The sequence below is a fragment of the Hippocampus zosterae genome, chromosome 2 (assembly GCF_025434085.1).
Source record: "Hippocampus zosterae strain Florida chromosome 2, ASM2543408v3, whole genome shotgun sequence".
Lineage (NCBI taxonomy): Eukaryota > Metazoa > Chordata > Actinopteri > Syngnathiformes > Syngnathidae > Hippocampus > Hippocampus zosterae.
Window position 1 is genome coordinate 9,052,548 of NC_067452.1, and position 24,094 is coordinate 9,076,641.

Consider the following 24,094-nt stretch of genomic DNA (forward strand, 5'->3'; position numbering starts at 1 on the left):
CATCATTTCGAGTAAGCATTCTCTTAGTATTTCACAATGAATAACTGCATTAATGAGACATTATGCTTTAAAAAAATTCTGATTCTAACTATCGCGAGTGACAGTTTCACCTCAGTCATGGTGGGGTACTTGAGGGGGGCAGATAGCTTCTGCTGTCCGTCCACATAAATGTAGACGAGGCTCTGTCCAAATGGCCTCTTTCCAGGTACATGCACCACACCAATGCTGTGCTGTTGACAAGAAAAAACATGCAAACTATACTTACCCTGCTTGTGTTGATGTGTCCTATGCCTTAAACACAAAATATTATTGAGAAGGCACACAATATTTGGCAATAAATTGCCCTAACTTTTCAAATTGTTCAGTCAGAAATCATTATTTATTACAGCTTTTTGCTGTACAACGTATATAGTAACAGCATGTCACTCACCCAGAGGGAGTCACAGAAGCAGTTGTCGGGCAGCATGACTGTGACATATTCCTTTTTTGTGCAAACAGCCACCACCAGTACACCCGCAGAGCTAATAAAGGCCTCAAACCCCGTGCCACCCGAGGTAAAAAAGCTGCATGGGTTGAAAAATGGGGAAAAAATGGTCTGTCAATGTATATGCCAAAATGCTGTAGTTCATTATACTACATATATTTATACTCTATATATATATATATTAGAGCTGTCAAACGATTAAAATATTTAATCTAATTAAAAATGCAACTGTCATAATTAACTCAAATGAACTAAAAAATTAATCGTGATTACTCACACATTTTTTATCATTTCTGAATTTCCTTTTACATTTTTTGTCCTATTTTTCCCCCATTTTAATGCTCTCATCAACATGGAATCATGAATCAATTTCTATGTGCCAAATGCAAATATTTACTGAAATAACAATTTCTATTTTCAATTTTACATGAATATTTTTCACCTGGAGCAGTTATTCACACATAATCTTTCACACAATATTACTGTCCATCAACAACAGTGAAACAAAATATTTTGTCACACAACAGCTGCTTTAACAGCTTTTTTAATGAAATCAAAACAGAGCAATATAACATTATAAAGTGCACATCAAAGGTAAACTAGTGCTCAGCCTATCGTGGATTCAAACCATGGTTGCATACTTCGTTTTTCTCAAGTTTGTTTCTATATGTTTGTTGAAGAATAATGAGACACCGGACACCAGCATTCGTTATGTGCCCTGTATTCAAAACTGCCGGCCGTACAAACAAGAGCACGCACTTCCCCCGGGCTGCTGGGTCAAACCATCCTGAAAGAGGGGAGTTTCACTCCCCCTAACACAGTCGGGCTATGTTGATTGTGTTTGTCCTTCTTGCGCGGAAGTCTCTCTACGGTTTTGTGTAGACCTAATTTCGGATGACTACACTTGGTTCGATGACAACACTGGAGACGTTTTATTTTCGCTAGGTCGCTAACACTACAGCGCGCTGTTCACTGTCAGATGAACACAGAGAAGCTCAGAACACTGTAACCTTCCACACAAAATAGTTCCAAACAAGTAACAATCGCGTCAGTGGCATACATCGTGTCCCTTTATGATATATATAGAGAGAGAAGAACAGGTAACTTTGGTCTTGTCAGTGGAGCAATCTGGCAACTTTTTAAAAGTAAACTTTCCATTCATAAACTCTTTAAGTTTCCGTTTTTGGTGTCTCGAGCTGCCGTGGCTGGTAAAACAGACATGGGCGTGGACTTCTGCAGCGCGCTTGTTGTTTTGTTTCTGGTGTATTTATAGAGCAATGTAACATCCGCTTGTGACGTGGGCCACGTTAATCTCGCGAGAAAATATTTAATCCCGTTAAAATTCATTTAAATTAATGCTAATAAAAACGCACTAAACTGACAGCTCTAATATATATATATATATATATATATATATATATATATATATATATATATATATATATATATATATATATATACACAGAGACAGAGAGAGAGAGAGAGAGAGAGAGAGAGAGAGAGAGAGAGCGAGAGAGATAAAGTTGTACTTGATACTTATGTATGTATGTATGTATGTATGTATGTATGTATATATATATATATTCCAAGTTACCACTATACTATGTACTGTATGTATATTTCATCATAAAAGACAATTCGATATATCGTATGATACAACTGCTTTCCTTTTAAATAGATAATTATTAATTAACTTGTCAGTACTGCAAATCTAGCATTTAAAAACTACACATTTTATGATGTTGAAAATGGTGTTCTCTCTCTGTCCCCCCAACTGTTCTTTTGAACTAACCTGTAGAGCTGCTTTCTCTTATCTTTGCTGACTGGACCCAATTGATCCTGGTCCAGGGACAACCAGGCTAAGAAGCTGAAGGCAGAGCCTGGCCAGCGCTGTACTGTTGGAACTACAATGCCAGCCATACTGGGCGACAGATCAAAGTACTGCATTGCGCTCTCCAGACCCTGTTTACGTACCATGACAAGGAGAGCTTTCAGAGCAGGTCCCACATAGGGATGAGCTTGGTTGGATTCTGGAGGTCTGAGTAGGTGCAGGAGCCTAAGGAGATCCCTGGCACTCAGGGACAGGGAGCCAAGGGATCCCACCAATCGCAAAAGGCTCTCTGCACAAACTCGGTGTAGCCGCCGGTGGCACTCAAGGACAGCCAGTGCTCTCAAGACCATGGCAGCATTGACACAGGTGGTGCGTGTTTGCCGATTGAGGCAGATGAGGCGACAGAGCCAATCGGCAGCAAAAATCTGCAACTCTGATGAGTCCAAATCTGGCAGCCACTGGATGAGCAGGAGTAAAGGCTCCACATTGCTGATTCCCAAGATTCCCACTGATGTGTGCTCACCTTCCACTGCCTAAGCATACACCCAAAGACACACAACCCATTACAACACAACCTACAGGAGCAACAAAACATTAAGTAGCCTCACCATGTTCATCATCTCTTTAAGGAGGTGTCGAGATGGCTGGCCAAGCGAAACGAGGACTTCGTACAAGTGATTATAACCAATTCTTTCTTTGAACACCTCCTGTGAGGTGTTAGAAAAAAGCTTTTATTATATAATTGCTATTACTAGCAGAATTTGATACAGCAATTTTCATCCACCTAGCTTGGCAAATTTGACACAAATGTAGACCTGAGTTGATAATACAATACTGTACGACTCTTTACCTTTGCAGCTGGTGATCTATGCATCACTGTGGTTAGGGCTCTAATAGTTGCTACAGCAAGGGAGTCTAACCGTCCTTGTATCACCTGAAAAAAAAAAAACGAATCAGCATTTTGTTTGAAAACATTTTCACCGTGTAAACACATGCAGGCAATTTAAATCCACACACATAACAGGTAAACTTTATTTACTGAAGAAAATCAAAAGATGGAGGTGTTTGGTTTTGATCTCGTTAAGAGGCAAAACATGAGTAAAATCATCAGCAATAGTTACAACTGTGACTGTAGGAGCTGCAGGGATCACAGTTTTTACTACACGTGTTACCTTGAGAAGAAGGAACATCTTGGTCACCACGAAATGAGAGCGTAAACACTCATTCACGCACACAAGCACAAACATGCATAGTTACACGCACAAAGTATTTTTTTTTATCACACAGACACAGAATGCAACCCGAACACCAGAAGACAAAACATGAAAACAAACACATCTCCATCCAGCTCTGTCCTACAGTGTTCCTCTCCTGATGTTTCAAGAAAATAAAACATGTAGCTGAAAAGAGTTTGAATTTTGGACCAGTTGGATTGTGTTGAAAATGTCAATGAGCCCAAACCCCCTCACTAATACCCTTGAACTCTGGGAGGACAAACACTGCTCCAATGTGACAGTATTCAAATGGACCCCCGCAAATAGTGAGGAAAACCAAGACAACACACAGGGGAGGATAAAAAAGAAAAAGAAAAAGAAAAAAGAAAAATGCAATCCAATTAAAGGAAGCTGGCTTGCAAAGCTGTGAGGGAGGCATAGAGGTCACTCCTCAGCAAGACTGCAGAGATTTGCTGTCATACTGTTAATCAGTTAATTCAAAATACAGATCCACAGAATTTGTATTCTGTTGTTCAGCTGTCCATTTTACTGATATTGCAAATGGCTTGAGCGTTGCTCAGGTTCTGTGTATGTTACTTTATGCTGGAATTCAAAAGATAAACCTGCATAGAAAAAAAACCCCATTAGGCTGTATTATCTGCCTCTTCATTAGGTTTCAGGTTAGCTAAAACAATGACACTTCATGTAAAGGTCTATCTACCTTTCTTTCAGAGGACCTTGATAAATGGAGTGCTTCAAACTCAACTAACCTAAATGGCACCTCTGTGAGCAATGCCAGTACAAAGAGCTGGATGAAAATAGTGGGACACAGAAGAGATCTTTTCTAAGATATTCCTGCAAAAGCATAAATAATGAGTAATGCTTTTATTTGAGAGTGCCGAAGAGTTACAGCATATATTTGTCCATATGTTTCGCAAATTTTTATGCCTAAATTTTACAAAATGTAATATTCTGGGCGGGGTCTGGTGAGGGTCTTGCTGTGGAGTGACCAGTGTCTCTGGTCAGGTAAGGGGGTGAGATGGATAGTGAATGGGGATGGGGAGGGTAGGTTGAGGTGGAACTTTCTCTGTTGTACCTGAGTGTCTCTCTCTCCTGACAGTAACCTGTTGTTGGTTATATCTTTCTGGTCCTTGTCTGCCGCCGTGCACCTAGCGTTAACCAGCTGACACACACAACAGGCAAGATGTCAGCTTAGCGCGTGGGGGAGTTGAGAGAGCACGAGAGAGGAAGAGACAAAGGTGGGTGGCAAGAGGAGGAAGGATGAAGTGATTAGAGCGGCAGGTGAAGGGTGAGAAGACCTGACCCTGCGTAGGGAGTGGGGGGGGGGGGCACTGTGGCAGAGTGATGGTGATCCAGCCGAGCTGTAGAGAGTTACCAAACATGCTGCATACAATTTTTTTAACTAAAGGCGTCAAATGAACTAAACATGGCAAACAGTGCAGTGTGATCCAAAAAGCCTGAAGTGTTACATTCACATACTTTCATTTACATAATTTTCAAACACTCCTGCTGAATGGAGAAATAAGGGGTGTTCACACGGCACACATTTGCATCGGTGCTGCACCGATGTATTCTGTTGCGATATATATTACACCGGTGTAAATGTTGTGGAGCGTTCACACATATAAAGCTGCTTACTAAAGAGAAGTGTGTTAAACCCGGGGCAGCCCCACTTACGTTGAAACGGCAGTTTCTGCGGCCATACAATACGATATAAAACATACGTATGCGTAAAGTGTACTTCCTTTTCTTGGCCTTGTTTGTGATATATCGAAAAACCATGATTTATACTTCTCCAGGGTTAAATTTCCTCCGGTTTAAGCTGTTTTTAGGGGCTACGGTGTATAACTTTGCACGTGTGAACGCTCTACGGAGGACAGCCCCACCGGAGAAAAGTTGCAGTGTGAACACCCCTGTATTTTCTTTCTGTATCTTTAAAATTTTCTATTTAAAAAAATAGAGAAACTATTTGCATAGCTCCTGTTTCTGAGTTTTTATAATGACCCATCATTTTACAGGCGCAAATCAACCAGGAAGTTACCTTGCTATTCTGGAGCAGTCGTATCAGATGCTCAAAGCAGTTACTGTTGAGGAAGATGGCTTGTAGAACTGGCCTGTCTGAACAAAGGAACATGTCCCTCATTGTGTCTGTGTGACAGTGAGTGAGAAGGATGGGGGGGGGGGGGGGCGGACAGACATAAAGTATGAAAGTACTCTACGAATATTCTGCAAAACTGAATGGTTGTAGGAAGGATCACATCCATTTTTTTGTTTGCCATACCTAGCATGTGCACTTGCAGTGCCACAAAGCGGCTTTCCCAGTGTCTGCCTAGTGTTGGCACTCGACCTTTGGCTTGCTGCTGCTGCTGCTGCTGCTGTCGAGTGGCAACCACAGCTGCTGGGTCCGAGTTGAGCAGCTTGAAGTAGTTTTCGAGCACAGAGGCAATTTCTACTTGCCGCTGGTCTGAGCTGGCGGCCAGGAGACACTGCACCACTACCCTCAAACATCCCAAAGTCAGACATGCCTTCCGATCAGGGGCCTCACTGTCCCAGTCCTCTCCTTCGTCTGAGGAACAGCTACCCATGGAGCAGTCCACCAGCACCCGAATCAAAACTTCCATGGTGGCCGGAGAGACAGCAAGCAGTGCGTTCTTCTGTCGGAGGGATAAGGGGAAGGGAAGTTAAAGATGTTAAATTTAGCCTTTTTCCCGTGTTTATAGCATTATGTTCTGGCTACAAATGTGGGTTTTACATCAAAAGATGAGTATGAGATGAGAGATCAATAGTTTGGCTTTTATGGGCAAGTACTTGCATCTGATCAAGTTAGAACATCACTTGTGGTGTGATAAGACACCGCATTTTCATGTGAAAAAAAACGACAGTCTGTAACTGATAGATGTAACAGAAGACAGTGAATAAGGCTTAATATTTAGATGCAAATCCATGACTTGCAATAAGTGCATCAAGCCTGTGGGCCATTGACCAAACCTTTGCATTCCTATTTTGCATGCTTCTCCAAGCTTTTGACAACGGCCTCTTTTATTTGTTGATCTTTAACTCTTTCAGTTTCCTCTTTAGAAGGTGAAATGCATGATCTGTAGGGTTTAAGTCAGGAAATTGATTCAGCCATTCTAAAACCTTCCACTTCTTATATTTCACCTATAGACAGCTTTCGTTTTTTTCCATTTGGTGGCATCTCAAACCCCTAAATGCAGTCTCAACAGGTAAAACCCCAAACTGAAGCTGAACATATGAGTGCCTAAAAAAAGTAATTAAACCTCTTGAACTTGTTCACATTTTGTGACATTACATTCACAAACTTGAGTGTATATTGTTGAGATTTTATGTGATAGAGTAGACCAAAACAAAATATCACATCATTCTGAAGTGGATTGAAAATTAATTTTAAGTGAATATAAATGTGAAAAGTGTGCTGTGCATTTGGAGTCAACCCTCTGTAGTCCCATATCCCTAAATACAATCAAGCACACGGCTACATTAAAAAAATAAAAAAACAAAAAAAAACAAGAAAAGCAGCCAATGGTCCATGGTCACTCTTTAAGAGCAGAAGATACACACAGCTCAGGTGGCAACCAATGTCCACGGGATAACTACATGTTGTGCACTCCACAAATCTGGCCTTTATTGAAGAGGGGCCAGAAAGGCATAAGAAGTCCTGTTTCCCATGTAGGGGACACCTCAAACATCAGAAACAATAGAGCTAAATACATGCCAATCAGTGGAAAATGACAGTTTGAGTGGCCCGGTCAAAGTCCAAATCCCACTGAGCAACTGTGGCAAGACTTGAAAATTGGCATTCAATCTGGCAGAGCTTTTTTTGCAAAGAAGAATGGACACAAATTACTGTATCAAGATATGCAATGCCGGCAAAAATACCTTAAAAACAGCTGGAATTGCAGAAAAGGGTAGCTCTGTAAAGTATTGATGCAGGGAGGCTTAATAAAAATGCACACCACGTTTTTAACGTTTCTATTTGCCTAAATGTTTGGAAACTATGAATCAGTGCCGTTCCAAATAACACATGTATGTTTTTTTCCAGGTAATTGATATTTTGACATTTCATGGACTTCTCAAGAAATCCTAAGCTATTTCAACATCAGTAACTTATTATCTTGAGCCTTATCTTGTGTGATTGGTCGAGAATCTGCGGTCCCGAAGACACATTTCAGGTCAATAAACAACATAATCCAAACATTTACAGTATTAGAGGGGTTGTTCTTGTGAACTTCTCATCAAGGTGTCTTACCTGGTCACCAGCTACTATGGCACCAAATAGGTGCAGCAGACAGCATTTTAAGCTTTCCTTAAGGTGTTCACTTTCTTGAAAGCACTCTAGAAAGAGAGGACACATACAGACAGACTGATGCATTACTGGAACCTAAATTGGCCAAGGTCTAATGAGTCTGTAAAGCAGAGAAAATGCGATGCTTGTCAGCACAGAATGTGCACAAAAAAGACATGAGACAGTGACTCTGGGTGATGGTATTCCCACGTCATAAACAAACTCAACTGTCAAAACATCTTGTTGGGTAGGTACGACACGTGTGACATCTTGGTATTGTTCATGAACAGATTTCAAGGATAACTTTGCAGATGCAAGTTTGGGAACTACTGTACCATGAAGGACTGAAGCCATTACCTGCCATTATGTTTGCCATCAAACTACAACAGCGACAAATATTTGAGTATTTGTTCAAAATGGCTGAGGGCAGAGACCGTTTATCTTCTCATCTACAAGGCTGGCAAACACAACAAGAATTGCAGTTAAGTTGTAAGAGAGCTTACAGAAAAGTCTTGAACCATTTTGGTGTTTCCCTACTTTTCAGGAACAGAAACAAATGTGAATGACAGAAGATGTGGAGGTTAGAAACATACGGTAAAAGAAGGGGACAAATTCCACAGTAAGTGGAGCTGCTTTGTACTTCTGCCTGCTTCTCTCGACTGTGCCCAGCTGCTTCCTAGAGGGGAAAAAAAAGCAGGTTAGACACAACTATGAAAAGTATTACACATGGTAGTGGCTAACTGCAAATCAATACTGATCAGTCGTATCTGCTGAGTGATATTACCTGCAGGTTTGATGCCTCCAATTGCAATAAGGGTCATAGAGGCTCTCGCAGAATGCCAGTGCATGACGTACAAACTCCTCTGCCTGGCTTTGGTCCACCAACTCTTTCTCTTTGGTATTGCTCTTCAGCTGGAAGACCACATAGAGATAAACTTCAGAGAATCTTTTCATTTAGTTCTCATGTGCGGTTCATTGCTAGGCATGCTGCACACAAAACAGCGCGACCCAAAAGTGACTGAACAGGACATCTGCAAAAAATTATATTGGTGACTCACACACAATGAAAAAAAAATAGGTTACAGTATTAGGATATGTACCACATATACTACCATACTTTTTCATTTCACCACAAACTGTGTGGCATGACTGCCAAGAAAATATCCCTTATTTTTTAATTGCCCTGGTGGCTGTAGAGTGGATATTTGAGATTTATGATATTATTATTTCTACACTGCGTATAAATAAAATACACATACATACACCTCTCAAAGCTGTTTGTCTATTACATCGAACTACTTTTTTGCAGCCCAAAAACTCGAAAGAAAGCAAGAGAGAGAGAGAGAGAGAGAGAGAGAGAGAGAGAGAGAGAGAGGGTGTGAATAAGGGAGATGAGCTTGACCTGCTGAATGTAAAGTGTTGTCATGGCAATGATGTGGTTGATGTAGGAGCAGGTGCCTATCTCCTCCACATTGGACAGGTTCCTTATGAGAAACACGCAATTGCAAGCACGCAAAGAAAACAAACAAAATAAGATATCAATGACCTTTCAAATGATATTATCTTGCGTGCAATAGAGATGTTTGTTGTCCTGACCTGCAGACAACGATGAGGAACTTGAGCAGAAGTAGTGCCAAGTTTTGCTGCTCAGGCTCCAGACCATCAGAGGCTTTTTGGACGCATTGCAGAAGTTGGTGGCGCAAAACCTGTAAGATGTTGTCTGGCAAAAGACTCAGTACCGGCGGGGGCTCCTCCAGCCTGCACATACAATTGTATTATAACCCAACATGAACCTTTTGTGTTTCCTTAACTAAATACAGTATGTTTGAAAAAGCCAACATTTCATCTTTTCTTTCATTAGCTGGGTATACATAAAGACAGGTATTCCGATTTGAATTAATCCAAATAATTAAACGGAATGAAAATGTTCCAGGCGGCCCGGTAGTCCAGTGTTTAGCACGTCGGCTTCACAGTGCAGAGGTACCGGGTTCGATTCCAGCTCCGGCCTCCCTGTGTGGAGTTTGCATGTTCTCCCCGGGCCTGCGTGGGTTTTCTCCGGGTGCTCCGGTTTCCTCCCACATTCCAAAAACATGCGTGGTAGGCTGATTGAACACTCTGAATTGTCCCTAGGTGTGAGTGTGAGTGCGGATGGTTGTTCGTTTCTGTGTGCCCTGCGATTGGCTGGCAACCGATTCAGGGTGTCCCCCGCCTACTGCCCGAAGACAGCTGGGATAGGCTCCAGCGACCCTAGTGAGGACCAAGCGGCTCGGAAGATGATGATGATGAAAATGTTCCAGATAAACGCCTCAATTGGAATATAAAGGCCAAACCCGGATTTCATTTTTTTTCCATTTTGATTCAGAGGAGTGGTATATTACTTTTGCCAATCTGACCGTAGCATCATGCAGAATGTAAGAGTAACCAAGCTGTGTCCGATGAGCGCATGCTCGGTCTTGACCTAAACGTGTATTGACATTGTCGAATACGTACTTTTAAATAGCAACATCTTAGCAGAGGTTGTCTGCAACGGGAGCACTTGTTTTAAAGTACTTGTTTTAAGTAAAGATGTTTTGATAAAAGTTTAAAAACCATCACAACTACTGTCCTAAACAGATGAATGAACTCGATCAATCATGTGATGTTTACGTCGATCTCCTTGGGTCACACGGCTGATCTGATTAATGTAGTGGAGCATGTAAACGGCAAAGAGATGTTCATTCAGAATCATTTCCATCAGAGTTGCAAAACAAAACATCTCCATGTAAAAACGACTAATGCTGACGCGCAACAAGAGCGATCACATCATGCACTGGGGTCGCCATTGCCATTTAGGCTTTAAAGGAGGGAGGATAACAAAGGAAGCATAATAACCTCTAATTAGAATCAGCCTTTCTTTACCTTAATGGCGGCTTTTCAAAGTCCACATCCAGACATCTCTCATAGGAGCTGATGAAACTTTCGAGCCATAGCTTCAAGTAGTCTGGATCTCTCTGAGAGAAGAAAACAGAGGCCAAAATATGGCGACAATGTATGAACTTTCTGGAACTTTATTGTGTATGAACTAAGCAGTTGTGCCGATAAAAAATTCACTCGATCAATTTCAAACAAATACACAGGAATAAAATGTGTTTCAGAGTCCTATGACAAGCAATATTATGATTACACTGTTATAGGTTTTCATCATTCTCAAACACTAATGTTGTCACATTAGAATTTGATGATGATGGGTGAGGAAGTGGTGGAATGGGAGGTGTGCGTGTGTAAGGGGCTTGGGGGGTGGGGGTTGGAGATCCGTTAGCAGCCGGCTGATCGACATATCCTAAATTCCTGGAACAAAGCCAAGACAACAGATGGCTTGGAAACATCTGCTGCAGTAGAGTGGTTTGGCATTGTCTTATTGAAATAAGCAGCGGCGTCTTGGAAAAAACACATTGTTTGGATGGCAGCATATGTTTCTCCAAAACCTCTCCAAACCTTACAGCAATAAAGGTGCCTTCACAGATGTGTAAGTTACCCATGCCATTGACACCAACAAAGCCTCATACAAGGAGGAAAAAATCCAGGTCTGTTCCTCAGTGGGCACAAGTCCTCTTTTCAGATGAAAGTTAATTTTGCAGGTTATTTGGAAATCAAGGTCTCTGAGCCTGATGAAGCCTGAAAAAGTCCAACTGTGTAAAGTTCAGTCAATCATAGTTTGGGGTGCCACGTCATTTGCTGGTGTGTGTCTATTGTCTTTTATGAAGTTCACAGGTAACGCAGCTGTCTACCAAGAAATTTTAGAGCACTTAATGTTTCCCACTGCTGACAAGCTTTTTGGACACAATGATTTCCTTTTCCAGCAAGAATCGGCACCTGCCCACAAAGTCAACACCACAAACACCTATTTTAATTGCCATGGAATAAGCGTTCTTGATTGGCCAGCAAACCCGCCCAATTTGAACCCCACTGAAAATGCATGGGGAATTGTCAAGTGGAAGATGAGGGATTGAAGCAAGTCAAAGCTTAAAATATCTCACCTTGTCTGTCATGATGTAATATAACAAACACGTGTCACTTTTTGAAGCAAATTAATAAAATAAATCGACTTTCCCTCAATATTCATATTTTTTGGCATGTATCAGGAGTTATCAAAGGAAAGGAGAGAAGACACACCACTTATTTAAACATGAATGCAGTATTACATGCTCAGCTTACTGACAGCTTCTCACATAAAGGCTGACTGCTTGTGTCTGTCAGCCTGCCAGGGAGGATAACAGCCAACTGGAGTAGGAAGCACACTCACTGCTTTTCTCATAAAAGCACAAGCCTGTGACTGCAAAAACATCAGCCCCCGGCCACGTAGTAAGAATGGGAAGATTTGCACGGGTTATATTTTACTTCAGTTGAACTAATTCATATCTTCCATAATTACAACCTACTAAAATAGAGAGTGAACTATGTCAACAATCATGTTAAATTTCTATTCTCATATAATCGTGTATGATGACTTCAAAAAGTGGCTTCCCAAAAAATTTCTATTGGAGCATGCTTGGAACAAAACCAGATGACGTATAAAAACCCATAACGATGGATTAGCAGAAAGACAAACACATAAATAAACTAACCACAAGTGAAAGACAACTGACTGCAGGTTGTGTGTGTGTGTGTGTGTGTGTGTGTGTATGTGTGTTAGTGGGTTACAGTGTCATCATTTAGGCAGCAGTTTAGGAGCACAGATGTCCATTGAGGGACTGTGGCACACATGGACACACCCTGCACTGTGTGGCTCCCTTTTACCCTTGGCCTTCTCCTCCTGACTGTGTGTGTGTGTGTGTGTGCGTGTGTGTGCCTGTGTGTGTGTCTGATGACAGTGTGCATTCATTGCGACAGCAAGAATGTTCTGATCGGGTAGAGCAGATCAGGCTATATGACATCATATCCTGATTTTAGAACTGGAGTTATATTGCTGAAGCTCACAACAAGTGCTCCAATCCTCCCAGACAGGCGTGGTCGGCCACGTTGCCCTGCTTATGTGGATAGCCAATTTTGGTGGAGGTGACATGGCTGGAGTCACTGAAACCACAAGGTTATTAAAAAAACCCGAAAAACTTCACTGTGGATTTCAAAGAAGGATGTGGTCCGTGACATCAGAGGGTAAGGAGGCATTTATAGAGGCGGGTGGATGGGGCATACTACCCAAAAAATGTTGTTGCAGGAGACTCCAAAGCATAGAAGGAAATGAGAAACAAGAGGGACATGATAATCAGTGGAGGAAAAGAAAGTCACTTGGAGGGGCGTACTGTCTGCCATGCATCCATGGGGTATAGTGTGTAGTCACAAGACAAACCACAAGATTTCTTTTTACATTACAAGTCGGCACACTGTTTTGTTTCTGTGATTATTTAAGTGTTTGAAACTTTAACAGCTAAATTTAAGAGCCAACGTAAAAAAAGGCTGAATTACTGGGCAGTGTTTGGCTGGATCAATAGAGGTGAACACAAACATTTGTGAAGGAAAAGAAGGACAGTGTGGCTTTCACAAATCAGCAGAGCTGATCTCAAGCTGGCCAGATACCTAGTCCATACATGTGTGTTTGTTCTGAACCATTCGTTGAAGCTAAGCTTGAACATTTAACAACTGCTGTTTGGAGTTGTCAATTTCCATATGTATCCGATGGTAGCAGCTTCATGCGAAGGGAAGAACTTGCCGGCCTTTCTGGATCATGTGGAGCACAATTTGTTCATCAGTGACTCTTGATGAATAAATTGCGCTTCCTTAGTTTTTGTGCCACCATAGTTAGGGGTTAGTTATTCGTTTTTGTATTACCGGTAGTTCGTTAGGGTAAATCCTTAGTTTGCGTGTCAGCTTTTGCTGCCGTTTACTTATGACCCATTTCTGTGAAATTGTTGTTAAATACATTGTACGTGGCATTTGTTGTTAACACATTTTTACTTTGGCCTATTTTTTGTGAAGGTGATTATTGGTAAATTGATGATTGTTCGGACTGTGTTGTTTTGTATTCCACTCATTGTGAACCTCTTATGTTATGTACCTAACCGAAGATGGGTGCATAACATGGGGCAAAAAAACTGCAATGACGGCAGTACTATGCTACAGTGAAACTCCTCTGCAACGAAATCATGTTTGCAGCAAGAAATTTTTCACAACAGGGTTTTTTTTCACTGTAGCAAATTTGATCGCAGATGTAAACACACACACACAAACATATGTGTACTCTTTATTTTTATTCCAATAGTGCATAAGTATGAGCATACACTTATTTGACACTTCATATAGTCAGTGTAGAAAGAAAAAAAGAAAAAGAAATTGCGAAATGTATGATCAGCATTGACTTTCACTTGCATCAATTTCTTCGATAATGTCTTTTATTTTGCTTCCTCCGTCTTTCATTTTGATCACTTTTACCCTCCCTTGCAGCATTGGAGCGCGTCTTGTCTTAGCTGCTTGACATCCAAAGGTCCGTTTTGTAGCCATTTTAGCAATGCAACATTCATACTGCGTCTGAATCTAACAATAACAAATACTTCCTGGACCCGGTGGCTTTTTTTTCTCCATCTCACTGCCTCTAACTAAACTTCCCCTCGATCGCTACCCAAGACAGCGTTGCTCAGCTGATGTCATGCAATGAACTTTTAAAGCCAGCCACATGACGGTTCGTAGTCCTCGATGGCCAGAGTTAGCGCGATGGAACTCACCTTCTCTTTAATTAGCGCTACAGTTAGCGTAAGGTTTTTAGCATGATAATAAGTAAAGCATTCCAGGAAATGTTCATTTATTTGACTGTCCGTCGAGCCACAAGAAATTTACTCTGAGCAGCTAATCGGATGCATTCCACTATCTTCCACGGATCTACGGTAGCTACAGTATCTACACACATAGATATTGAGATCCCTCTTGGCCAATCGGAGGCCAGGATGATGCTCGGTAAGCCAATGGCAGAGCAGCTATGAGTATGTTGCGTTCAGGAAACTCGGAGCTGTGTAGCCAATGTGGTGGTTGCTATTGCCGTTTCCGAACAAAGCAGTAGAGGTCGCTGTTGGATCAGACTTTGTTGTAGTGAATCTCTTCGCGAGGCAAAAGCAGAGAAAACGATTTCGTATAACGCAACAGGGTTTTTTTCTTCGTATGGGGGGCAGGAGTGTGGGAATGGTGTTAATGCATGAAGATTTTTTCACATTAGGGGGTATTTTCGCCCATTTAGGTTTCGTTGTAGAGGAGTTTCACTGTACTTCCACTGGATACAAGTGGAAACCAGCAGATGTTTCATTGTAGTGACAACACACAGGCAGGAGCCAATGACAGAACCTACAAGGATCGCTTATTATTAGAGCTGGCAAATGATTAAAATATTTAATCTAATTAAAAATGCAACTGTCATAATTACCTCAAATTCACAAAAGAATAATCATGATTACTCACACATTTTTTTATCGTTTCTGAATGACCTTTTGTATTTTTCTGTCCTATTTTTCCCCATTTTAATGCTCTCATCAACATGGAATCATGAATCAGTTTTCTATGTGCAAAATACAAATATTTACTGAAATAACAATTTCGATTTTCAATTTTTCATGAACATTTTTCACTTGGAACAGTTACTCACACAATCTCTAACACGATATTACTGTCCATCAACAACAGTGAAAATAATATTTTGTCACACAACAGCTGCTTGAACAGCTCTTTTTATGGAATCAAAACAGAGCAATATAACATTATAAAGTTATACAGAAAGTTATAAAGATCTAAGGTAAACTAGTACTCAGCCTATAGTGGATTTAAACCATGGTTGCATACTTAGTTTTTCTCAAGTTTGCTTTGAACACAGCAGTCAGGCTATGTCGATCCTGTTGGCCCTTCTTGCGCGTAAGTCTCTCTACGGTTTTGTGGAGACATAATTTCGGATGACTACACTTGGGTCGATGACAACACTGAAGACGTTTTATTTTCGCTAGGTCGCTACCAATGCCCCGCTGAACTTCACCGTCACTGTCAGACGAACACAGAGAAGCTCCACACGGAATATGGACACGGAACACTGTATCCTTCCACACAATTGAGTACATCAACATTGAAAAGTTGATTCTTTAACAAGCGTTGTTTTTGTCAAAGAAGACGAAAATTACTTTGTTAACGCCCTTTTTTCATGACAATAACAAGAGGTTGACAAGCTAAACGTGGCTCTATGATGACTAAAACATGACGTGATGTATGTGTCGTGATGTGTGTGAGTTTTCAGTGATGAAACGAGACTGGACGAAATAGTGTGTGGTCTGTCTGTCAGACTTTCAAAAGGCATGAGATTTCTTCCTATTGTGCACATAATCTATCAGAAAATATCAGCAAAGCTGCTGGAAGCGATTCTTTTTTTTTTTTTTTTTGGTCATGCCCACCACCTGGCCGGGACGCATGGCACACGCAAAATCGTGGCACAACACAACACGTCTGCGGTCAATAGTCACACACACAGACACACTTTCCATTGATGGACCATGGTGGCAGTGTCAATAAAGGGTCTTGGTAGTCGCAAACAATATACGGACACATTTTCTGTACAACCCAGCAGAAAGAACAACACAATGCATTGTAGATGGAGGTAATGGTAAATGTTTCCACAAACTTCGTGGAAAAAATACTATGAATCTCAGGCGGCATCTCAAGGCTTACCATGCTGATATTTTTTCGCAGGTAAGTTGCAACTAGTGAAGTTATCAGCCAAAAATAGTATCCATTAGCTAGCATTTGATGACACTCAACAATTAGCTGGTGATACATTTCAGTGTAAGCTTAAAATTTTAAAACATAACACCTGCTCCAAATGAAAAACTTTAATAATAAAAAATTTAAAATTTAAAAATAACTGCTTTAAGTTATTTTGGTTGCGCTAACTCATCTCCATTCCATGTCTGGCCGTTCAGGCACAACAATTTTCGCATCTGTTGGTAAGATGTACTGTATGTTGGACCATATATGTACGAGTCAGATGCGACTTCTCTTCCTCTAACTCAGTGGTTCTTAGCCTGCGTTCGATCGAAACCTGGGGGTTCGGTGATTCGGTCTGAGGGGTTCGACGGAGCTTCTGCCATGGAGGTTAAGGTACACCCACCTCAACATGTCAATTAGTTTTGACACGCCTGTTTGGCCATCACTGGCTGGTTCATTGGGCGCACAATTAAAAAAAACTTCTACTTATGTCTTGAATTTGATTTAGTTTTCCCCCCGTTTTTAATAAACGTGTTTTTTAATGTCTTGAATTTGTAAAAAAAAAAAAAAAAAACATTTTTATTTTTCACTAATGAAAGGTTTGGTGAATATGTACACTTTCCATTCTGAGTCCTGCTATTGTTGTCCTTGACAATATACTGATTGGATCTTTGCATCCTTGCTTTTTGAGGAAAGTAAACTTCCTCAAATCCTTGACAACTCAACTCTAATATTACTTGAATGGACAATGTGAAAAAGAAAAAATACCAACTCTTCCTTGACGTATTAGCCTCTTCCGGGCAGTGTAGTGACGGCATGGATGGAGTACACACAATGAGATGAAAAAGTTGCAATTGAACTCGTTTTTCACAGATTCAAAAGAATTTGTGCCTTTGAGCAATGCTATCTTCAAGCTGCGTACGCGAACATCTGTACACTGCGCTCACCCCCTCAGCGAAATAAAAAAATATGCGATTTATGATTGTAGCAGAATCGCTGATGGTGTTGTGGTACTCTCGCCTGACTTGAGAGCGGGCACCATGGGGTTGATTCCCCCTCACTGATGGTGTAGATGTACCGTATTTTCACGACTATAAGGCGCCATTAAAAGTCTTAAATTTTCTCCAAAATGGACAGGACGCCTTATGGTGCGGAGCGTCCTTTATATGCGCTGAGTTCCAAAATCTGACTGACAGCCGACACGCTGTTTATATAGAGAAAAGGCGGAAGTGACTGTGAAAGAAGTCGGCCAATCAGGGAAGGGTGGGCGTGTATATATACATATATGGAGAGGGAGAGAGAGAGAGAGAGAGAGAGAGAGAGAGAGAGGGAGAGAGAGGACAGAGAGGACAGACAAGCTAGTCCGCCAATGGTGAAGGGTGGGCGTGTAAGTGGACGCCTCAAGCCAGTACCAACACTTGTATAGCGTGTGGCAATGTGCATTGTTGCAAAACAACTCCGGTTTTGGTTTCTAAGAACCCCTGAAAATAAATTCGACAAAGAGACATGCCTACGAAGCTCAGTTAAAACTTAAAGCCACCGGTTATGCTTTTGGCATGCGTGACCATCTCACAGCAGCGGTGAAAAATCAAGTCAAGCAAATGAACTCTGAGCTTGCCGTTATTCCCGGAGGCTTGACTAAAGAACTCCAACCGCTGGACATTGGCATCAACCGGGCGTTCAAAGTAAAGTTGCGAACAGCATGGGAACAATGATCGATGGCAAACACAACTTTACAAAGAGTGAGAGGCAGCGCTGGGCGAGTTACGCCACAATACGCAACAACGAGAGGGAACGCGGCGTTTTTGATGGATTACGGTACTTGCACAATTGTTCAATTCTTTCTACACACACACGCGCTGCCACCATGTTTCGCTCTGTTCTTTACTTTCAAATGTGGGAAAGCTTCACACGAGAGAAATGTTGACTTTGCTGTTGCTACTCCTTCTTTCCGCTCGGCAATGCGTAGCAACTCACACTAGCATGTGATGCATTCAATGACAACTGAGATGTGCAGTCCTCTGCTTCTGATACAGAGGATGAGGACTTTGATGGATTTCTGGGTGATGATTGATCGAAAACGTGAGAACATTGTACGGTGGCTAAATAAAATACACCCGAACTCAGTTCTGCTTTCGTTGCCTTTTTAAAAACGTGTTTTTATCTTATCTGTATGTCTTGGCATGCTACCGTATGCTTCAAGCTAACGTGTTAGAGTGCGCGCATGCATGCCGTATGTTTAAGCTGGCGTATGTTTTACCACTGTAAAACTGCGGCTATTCGTACGATGCGTCCTGTGTATGTGTAAAATACAGAAATGTCACGCATTAATGAGACTGCGGCCATTAGTACGATGCGTCGAATAGTCGTGAAAATACGGTAAGTGTGAATGGTTGTGCGTCTCGGTATGTGCCCTGCAACTGACTGGCGACCAGTTCAGGGTGTAGTCTGCCTTTTGCCCGAAGTTACCTGGTTTTGGCTCCAGCTCCAGCGACCCTGTTCTGGATAATGGTAGTACTGTATTGCACATTTTATACTCACACATTTCACACACACACACATCCATGTTCCTATCCGCTTTATCCTCACAAGAGTCGTGGGGGTTGCTGGAGCCTATCCCAGCCATCTTCGGACAGTAGGCGGGGGACACCCTGAAACCCGGAACTGGTTGCCAGCCAATCGCAGGGCACACACAGACGAACAACCAACCACACTCACACTCACACTCACACCTCGGGACAATTTAGAGTGATCCATTAACCTGCCATGCATGTTTTTGGAATGCATGGCATGCATGGAAACTCGTGATCTAATTTTCCTAATGCAAGGAGAATCTGCCAAGAATCATTCTGGCTCATGGCCAGAACAAAACCATATAAAAACTGACATCCTTCCAGACAGCATGATGCTGATTTAATGCCACAACACACTCTGATCAAAGTTTATACTTGACTGACTGTGCAACCATACTATTGGCTCAGATGACATGCATTCAAGATCATGTGATCAAACAAGCTTTACTTCCACAAACAGCTTTATTTTCATGGCGAAGATACTCTCAAGGGAGGAGGTTGCCGGACTGTGTGTGTAATTGTCAGGGATTAGTGTGGGCAGTGTGTTGTTGCAGCCAGACTCACATGAGGAGCAGCTCAGGCAGGCTGTTTTGATTGGACGCCTGGAAATGCTCAGGCTTTACAAGCAGGTGAATTAAATTTGGCCAACAGCTGACTCAAGTGTGCTGGCTCAGTTTGAGAGTCAGCTCATTCATGTCCACAGTACAAATTGCACACAATGCCCATATGATGATGAGCAATTATCAGACAAACTGACATGACCTTCTATTGTTTTACAGACACACACACACGCACACGCACGCGCAGGCACACGCGCGCACACGCACACGCACACGCACACACACACTAATGACATGCTTATGTCAGACTGAGCAAGTATTGTTGGCACTATTTACACAGCCTGGTTCATTGCAAACACACACAAATGAGCTGGCAAATACGTCAGACACAAGTGTAAGAACGGAGCGATGGGATCGCATCTCACCTTGGTGCAGTAAAGCATCCAAACCTCGTACAGTCTTTCGCTAGATGCCATTACGCCACTGAGTGCCCGTTGGGCTGCAAAGCTCCACAGAGGTCACTTTCGTGGGAGCTTCATTGTCATCAAGTCAAGACCTCAACTTCGGTTTCTGGGCGATCATGATCGTCCCACGCTGGCATTACATCACAGAAAACCAGAGAAATCCACGGGAAAGCGCCCAAGAAGGAATTGCTGATGGCTGCTGGGGATTAAAATTCCTTCGTCTTCTCTGGAGAAGGAGTAGACAGTCAGTATCCAGAATAATGATGACCCTGTCACAAAACACCTCAGATTTATTCAATCGTTACCGTACAAATAAACGCAACGAAATTTGTCACTCTCGATGCACTTTGAGCTGCCCTATGATATCCAAGCAGAAACAGTCTGACTACTGTACCCGGTCAACACGCACACATGAAACATGTCTATTTCTCGTGTGTACTCCATAAGCAAACTACAATCGGCCTCAACAGTCCTGTTGTAACAGCTACGTAACACCTTCAGACATTTTCGGGCAATAAATAAGGCGTTAGACGACATTACCTGCTCAAGCTAACAGCAAGCTAGCTGTCAAAACGCCCATTTCCAGCTGTTAACATTCCCCCTGTCATGTGACAGAAACTGCTCGTTTTACCGAACCTGTCAAACCACAACGACTGAGAATGGCGGTACCAGTTTGTTTTGGTTTCGCGGAAGAGAATCCGGAGACACCTGGGTAGCGAAAACCACTCTCTTTGCCGGAGCAGATCACGTCAAGTTGGCAAAAACGACGCGATGAGTGGAGCCTTCTGTTCGATGGTGACGTTCGGGTTTCTTCAGAACAAGAGAGTGGTTTCCAAGGCATCCCACATAAAAAGGGCAACATTTAATGGGTGCAGTCGACCATTTGAAGACCATTGTTATTAATACTGTTGAACATATATATATATATATATATATATATATATATATATATATATATATATATATATATATATATATATATATATATATTGACTGACTGTGCAACCATACTATTGGCTCAGAAGACATGCATTCAAGATCATGTGATCAAACAAGCTTTACTTCCACAAACAGCTTTATTTTCATGGCGAAGATACTCTCAAGGGAGGAGGTTGCCGGACTGTGTGTGTAATTGTGTAATATATATATAATATATATAATAATATAATATATAATAATATATATATGTATTATATATATATATATATATATATATATAGAGAGAGAGAGAGAGAGAGAGAGAGAGAGAGAGAGAGAGAGAGAGAGAGAGAGAGAGAATATATACAGTATATATATATATATATATATATATTTGTGTGTGTGTGTGTGTGTGTGTGTGTGTAGTGTGTGTGTGTGTGTTTATATGAATATATCGGACCGCCTTCGTGGATATATAGGACCTCTTATTTTGTTAACAAACCGGAAATCAATTACGGAGAGTAATTCGTTTGTTTTGAAATTTACACTGGCAGTGTTATGCTTTAGTGTTGTCTCGCAGAAGTACGTTTGTTAATTGTGTAATGTATTTATTATACGATTTTAACAATTGGCAGTTGAGCGTCAAAATATACATTCGTATGTTTAATGTTTACGACATTTTAAACTGCTTTACGGTGCCGATGTGGCCTTCAATATTTGCCAAACGCCTCCAAGCGTGCTCCCTTTTTTGATGTTGTACCGTCTCCCAGTGGAGAAAGTATTAAGATGCAACGAATAAGGAGCATTCACAGTGAATAGCGGATTCTTTTGTCTTTAACAAATTAAAAACACTTAAATTAATTTATCTTTATCAATTTGAATGAATAAAAGTCATGAAACCGAATTCACATACTTGTCGTGATTTTTCTCCCGGCATCCTAACTCAGATTCAAAGTTTGACAAGAAATTGTGATCTAATTCACGTTTCACAATCCATCTATCAAATCGAACGCACTTCTTCTATTTCATCTCATATAAATACAGTACTACAGCTGAACGTTGAAACATTAAAAGACTGTACAATATACAGTACTGTGAACTTTACTTAGATGTTTGTAGTGAAGGCTTCCTTGTTTAACAAATGTAGCACTGTCACTTTAAGAGCCACAATAGATCAAAACACGCGGGAACATATAAATCCATCCATCCATCCATCATCTACCGCTTATCCGGGGCCGGGTCGCGGGGGCAACAGCTTTAGCAGGGAAGCCCAGACTTCCCTCTCCCTAGCTACTTCTTCCAGCTCTCCCCGGGGGATCCCGAGTCGTTCCCAGGCCAGCTGGGTGACATAGTCTCTCCAGCGTGTCCTGGGTCTTCCTCGGGGTCTCCTCCCGGTGGGACATGACACCTCACCGGGGAGGCGCTCAGGAGGCATCCGAATCAGATGCCCAAGCCACCTCATCTGGCTCCTCTCGATGTGGAGGAGAAGCGGCTCGACTCTGAGCCCCTCCCGGATGACTGAGCTTCTCACCTTATCTCTAAGGGAGAGCCCGGACACCCTGCGGAGAAAACTCATTTCAGCCGCTTGTATCCGGGATCTCGTTCTTTCGGTCACGACCCATAGCTCGTGACCAGAGGCGAGGGTTGGGACGTAGATCGACCGGTAAATTGAGAGCTTCGCCCTTTGGCTCAGCTCCTTCTTCACCACAACAGACCGATACAACGTCCGCATCACAGCAGACGCTGCACCGATCCGCCTGTCGATCTCCCGCTCCCTCCTACCCCCACTCGTGAACAAGACCCCAAGATACTTGAACTCCTCCACTTGGGGTAAGATCTCCTCCCCGACCCGGAGGGGGCACTCCACCCTTTTCCGACTGAGGACCATGGTTTCAGATTTGGAGGTGCTGATTTTCATGCCAACCGCTTCACACTCGGCTGCGAAACGCTCCAGTGAGAGTTGGAGAGCCCCGTTTGAAGGCGCCAACAGCACCACATCATCTGCAAAAAGCAGGGATGTAATACTGAGGCCCCCAAAACGGACCCCCTCAACGCTTCGGCTGCGCCTAGAAATTCTGTCCATAAAGGTTATGAACAGAATCGGCGACAAAGGGCAGCCTTGGCGGAGTCCTACCCCCACTGAAAACGATTCCGACTTACTGCCGGCAATGCGAACCAAACTCTGACATCGGTGGTATAGTGACCGAACAGCCCATATCAGGGGGTTCGGTACCCCATACCGACGAAGCACCCCCCACAGAACTCCCCGAGGGACACGGTCAAACGCCTTCTCCAAGTCCACAAAACACATGTAGACTGGTTGGGCGAATTCCCACATACCCTCAAGGACCCTGCTAAGGGTGTAGAGCTGGTCCACTGTTCCACGGCCGGGACGAAAACCACACTGCTCCTCCTCAATCTGAGGCTCGACTTCCTGACGGACCCTCCTCTCCAGCACCCCTGAATAGACCTTACCAGGGAGGCTGAGGAGTGTGATCCCTCTGTAGTTGGAACACACCCTCCGGTCCCCCTTTTTAAAAAGAGGGACTATCACCTCGGTCTGCCAATCCAGAGGCACTCTCCCTGTTGACCACGCGATGTTGCAGAGGCGTGTTAACCAGGACAGCACCACAACATCCAGAGCCTTGAGGAACTCCGGGCGGATCTCATCCACCCATGGGGCCTTGCCACCGAGGAGCTTTTTAACCACATCGGTGACTTCAACCACAGAGATAGGAGAGCCCACCTCAGAGTCCCCAGGCTCTGCTTCCTCCAAGGAAGGCGTGTTGGTGGAGTTGAGGAGGTCTTCGAAGTACTCTGCCCACCGGTTCACAACGTCCCGAGTCGAAGTCAGCAGCGCCCCATCCCCACTGTACACAGTGTTAGTGGTGCACTGCTTCCCCCTCCTGAGACGTCGGATGGTGGACCAGAATTTCCTCGAAGCCGTCCGGAAGTCGGCTTCCATGGCATCACCGAACTCTTCCCACGCTCGGGTTTTTGCCTCGGCGACCACCGAAGCCGCG

General features: G+C 42.7%; 1 protein-coding gene and 1 long non-coding RNA gene across 5 annotated transcripts in view; one reads left to right on the plus strand and one right to left on the minus strand.

Moving 5' to 3' along the window:
• The window catches only part of nbeal1 (neurobeachin-like 1), a 48,874-nt gene extending 28,609 nt beyond the window's left edge, over window positions 1-20,265 (minus strand). For 2 of the 4 annotated variants that reach the window (XM_052052163.1, XM_052052153.1), the window contains exons 1-15: window positions 20,115-20,265; window positions 10,752-10,843; window positions 9,450-9,611; window positions 9,256-9,337; window positions 8,638-8,765; window positions 8,447-8,529; window positions 7,818-7,903; window positions 5,832-6,204; window positions 5,592-5,698; window positions 4,626-4,712; window positions 3,166-3,249; window positions 2,924-3,022; window positions 2,277-2,848; window positions 431-563; window positions 111-230 (exon numbers count right to left, since the gene is read on the minus strand). In XM_052052163.1, coding sequence (XP_051908123.1) covers window positions 111-230; window positions 431-563; window positions 2,277-2,848; window positions 2,924-3,022; window positions 3,166-3,249; window positions 4,626-4,712; window positions 5,592-5,698; window positions 5,832-6,204; window positions 7,818-7,903; window positions 8,447-8,529; window positions 8,638-8,765; window positions 9,256-9,337; window positions 9,450-9,611; window positions 10,752-10,843; window positions 20,115-20,165 — 2,259 coding nt within the window. In that variant the 5' untranslated portion in view covers window positions 20,166-20,265. The remainder of the gene's footprint in view (window positions 1-110; window positions 231-430; window positions 564-2,276; window positions 2,849-2,923; window positions 3,023-3,165; window positions 3,250-4,625; window positions 4,713-5,591; window positions 5,699-5,831; window positions 6,205-7,817; window positions 7,904-8,446; window positions 8,530-8,637; window positions 8,766-9,255; window positions 9,338-9,449; window positions 9,612-10,751; window positions 10,844-20,114) is intronic. The other 2 variants (XM_052052178.1, XM_052052171.1) reach the window with 1 other exon arrangement.
• Window positions 20,266-20,276: 11 nt separating this feature from the next.
• On the plus strand, window positions 20,277-21,064 carry LOC127592694 (uncharacterized). The gene is made up of 2 exons (XR_007960178.1): window positions 20,277-20,424; window positions 20,826-21,064. It is a non-coding gene; the product is annotated as an uncharacterized LOC127592694 (long non-coding RNA).
• Window positions 21,065-24,094: the final 3,030 nt, after the last annotated feature.